This window comes from Phytophthora infestans, genomic scaffold (genome assembly GCF_000142945.1).
Source record: "Phytophthora infestans T30-4 supercont1.46 genomic scaffold, whole genome shotgun sequence".
NCBI lineage: Eukaryota > Oomycota > Peronosporomycetes > Peronosporales > Peronosporaceae > Phytophthora > Phytophthora infestans.
The window spans coordinates 40,142-43,628 of record NW_003303713.1 but is presented as its reverse complement, the minus strand read 5'-3'; the positions used below and the strand labels follow the sequence as shown (position 1 = coordinate 43,628).

Below are 3,487 nucleotides of genomic sequence, written 5' to 3'. Positions count from 1 at the left end.
AAAGTTACCATGGTGATCATTACGTAAGTTTTCCAGACAAATGAGCTCAACAGTTTTTTCTTCCTGTTTTTTCAACGGAACGAACCTCTTGTAATCGTCAGTCGTAAGCACAGCACGCGATAAGTTTCTGAGTGCTTTGCGAACCCCAATAATATTCAGGCTTGCTAAGGAAACGTACGAAGTACCTTTGGTTTTCGTGAAGATATACACTAAACAAGCCCACGAACGCAGCTGGTGCTACGGTGCTGCTGAACGCTGGCGCTGATCGATTGGCATAAAGCTTTTGGGAAAATGACTATCTTATGCCTTTGAAGACTACTCAGTGCTGACAGCAGGAGGGGTGGGCGACTTGTACAGATCGATATGCGGGGCCATGTTGAGCATGGGAGTTTATACAATTGGCTTTCGGAGGCACGGACGATGGATTAATGGGGCTATTCCACTCCACACCCGAGTTGCGCTCTCATTGAATCCATTTTACACACTCGAGATCATTGAGCACGATAACAGGAATACCTTGTCACTATTGATACCGGTGCCAAGCGAAGGCGTTAGCTAACACTTAGATATCAAAATGATGGGGTTTAATTTATGTCAATTCTCCCCAATTTGTGACATTAATAATCTTCAAATACATGATCGCAAAGCACGACTAATTACAGGCTCAACTCCCAGAAATACTTATCACGGAGACGCAGTTTGCCACCCGCACCAGACTTCTGCTGTCCTGTCGCGGCATTTGGGCTTTACGACCTTCCTACGTCAATCTACAAACTACTGCCCTTCTAGTCTAATGACACCGACACTACGAAGTGGCGGACAGTTGATGAGCGACTCAGTCATGCGCCCTGCGTCACCTTTTCACAGTCCGCGACGCCATCAAGGAAACCTTTTTCTCATACAGTTCAAATGCTAAAGCTGAATTGATAAAAAAAAAAAACTTTTGAATTGCTAGACTCGGCCGCGGGTAGCAAACTCCTACCGCCCAAGTTAAGAATATAAGTTTTGTCGGATGCGTTGCTAACCTTTTTCTTCTTTTAGGTAAGGATTTCCAAAATCGTACCTAAATGGACAGCCTGTATTTTGTATTGGTGTATTGGTGTTGTGCTTGACACACACCTGTATTATTACAAGAAGCGTCTTGTCTCGCTATAAATGGTATAAAAAAAAAAATAGGCTGTTATTAATAAAATACCACAGGTGCCTCGATATATTTAAAGAAGCTAAAAAAGACGTTTTGTTTTGGGTTTAGGGCTAAAATCTCGCTAAATTGTCAATAAATCAAATTTCTTATATGATTAGTGTCGGGTAAATTTGGTCCAAATTCACTTTTAATACTACGTAGTATATTGTACCGGTATCAGCGCGAGCGAGTCAGGGGGGGCTATTACCGCCGTCATCCGCGTACTTCCAATTTTCTTGCGTTTAGTCTAAGATGTGTTTTGCGTCTCTCATCTCTTAAATCGCTTGCGTGTAGTAAATCTCTGCAGCGAATCCCTCAATGCTCCTTAATAGTAACCCCCGCTGCTTTAAGGATTGTCGAGGTACCTGGTTGCAGTTAGCGTTAAGTTACGAGAAAAGCGGCTCCAGCTCTACAGTCTCATTTGCTGTCACCGCTAACCTTACCACCGCGCCAAGCAGTGTATCTAGACTCTGCCACTCGCCTGCTAACGTCAACTCCTTCTGCATTCGCGCGAGCTCTCTTAGCTCGACTGTATCTGCTGTCTTCTCTTCAAAATCGTACTTATCTACGTGGAAAGCAGCCACAGCTCGAAACTTCCCAGCAAGTGACGCGGCTACCTTCTTCGTCAGTAGACCGTGACGTGCGTCGAACGCGAGAAGGTCGGAAGTGGCCACTGCGACGCCGCTTAGAATGGCCGAAGATTTGGAATCGCCCTCGTGCTCCTCCAAGTATTTCTCGACCACGATCTGTCCCACTGCCTCGTTTAGCGTCATCTCGTGGAGCTTTGGGTCGTTCTGTTGCACCATTTCGATGATCTTGAGCTCTAAAAACTCGACGAACGGATGACCTGGCGGCGCCTGCATCGTGTGTAGCCCCATATTAAACGCGTTCCTCCTTCCTCTCGCTTGACTCGCTACCAGGAGCCCGTCCTGTATGTCCACACTAATCCCTCTCAATAGGAATGTATTGAAGTCGGAGAAGGCCACTCCGCCGTGTTTCTTGAGTGCACGCAGCATGAGCAATACTTCGACAATTTGCCGTCTCTGTTGCCTATTCAAGTACGGAGGTCCCGCCTTCTGCATGACGTCGAAGGACACAGGCGGCAACACTTTGTGCAGTCCCAAGTGACGCTGGCACTGCGTGTACCAGACACCACGTGGCGTCTCCAGGTAGTGCATCATCATCGTGTCGGGTCGGAGTACGCGTCGGGCCGACTGTAACGCTGCGAATTGCAGGTACGTGAACTCTTCCCTGTCCGTCTCGAGCTCGCCTTCCCAGACCGGGATGGCGTCCAGCGCGACGTTAACGAAGTGAATGAGACGCAATTTACTGGTAGGTTTGAATGTTTTAGGCGCGTGTTGAGCGCCACAGCGCGTCTGCAGCGTGTGGAAAGCGTCAGGACGTAGGAATTCATGACTGTCGACGACTAGACAAGTGCCGGTGGGTGCGGCAACGGACCGGAAGCGATGCTCGAAGGACGAAACGCGTAGAAAGTCGAAGGTTAGGAAGTTGTAGACGAGCAGCGGCACCAGCACGAGAAATCCCAGGAGAAACAGCACGGGCCGCAGGCTTGCGCGGCGTAGCGAACGCAAGTATGGCGACATCTAGGCAAGTTTTAGATGTTCATTTGTGTGGGTCACATTAGTACTTATCGGGCCAAATATCATTTGGTATTTTTGATTGTAAAGTACTATTTTCGATTTTAACTAGTAATAGTATCTCGTTTTTTTAAACTAACATAATATTTCAATATTGACTCAGAGATTTGAAATGTTTTCGATACTAGAAGATATTTTATGATATTTTCCCGTTTCTTGCTACCTTACCCTCTTTGAACCGAGAGCTCACCAAAGAACTCTTTCGGTCAGGCTCTAAAGCAGCAGCAGTAGTGATGGCAGGCATTAAGACTGACGAGTATTTGCTCAAGTATTTAACTGTGACACAGACAAAGCCGATCGAGATGGAAAACAGCAAACGGATGAAGTCGATAGAGCGAAATCCAGATATTTGTTCATGATATCTGCTGATAGCTCGTGCGTCTCCTAAATCTGCAGCCTGTGACGCTAGATAGTGCGCTTAGTAGTACACCAACCTCTCAGATTTGTCCCAGACTCCAATTCCCTCACTCTTGATTAGTAATACTTCAGCTAGTCGAACGGGAACGACATATGATTGGTGATTAAAACAATCTTTGGAAAATATCGTATTAGCTTAGATTAAGGGCAGTCGTTATATCACCCGAATGGCAACATGCTTTAGGATTTGCACACACCCGAGTGCGCCCGAATGTGTCCGAGCTACCCG

The 3,487-nt window shown here is 46.7% G+C and overlaps 1 protein-coding gene across 1 annotated transcript; it reads right to left on the bottom strand.

Moving 5' to 3' along the window:
• Window positions 1–1,569: 1,569 nt before the first annotated feature.
• On the bottom strand, window positions 1,570–2,787 carry PITG_16820 (uncharacterized protein; the record flags this gene model as incomplete). The annotated part of the gene is made up of 2 exons (XM_002897219.1): window positions 1,570–2,442; window positions 2,491–2,787. 2 exons carry the CDS (start codon window positions 2,785–2,787, stop codon window positions 1,570–1,572), a joined length of 1,170 nt encoding a protein of 389 aa, XP_002897265.1.
• Window positions 2,788–3,487: the final 700 nt, after the last annotated feature.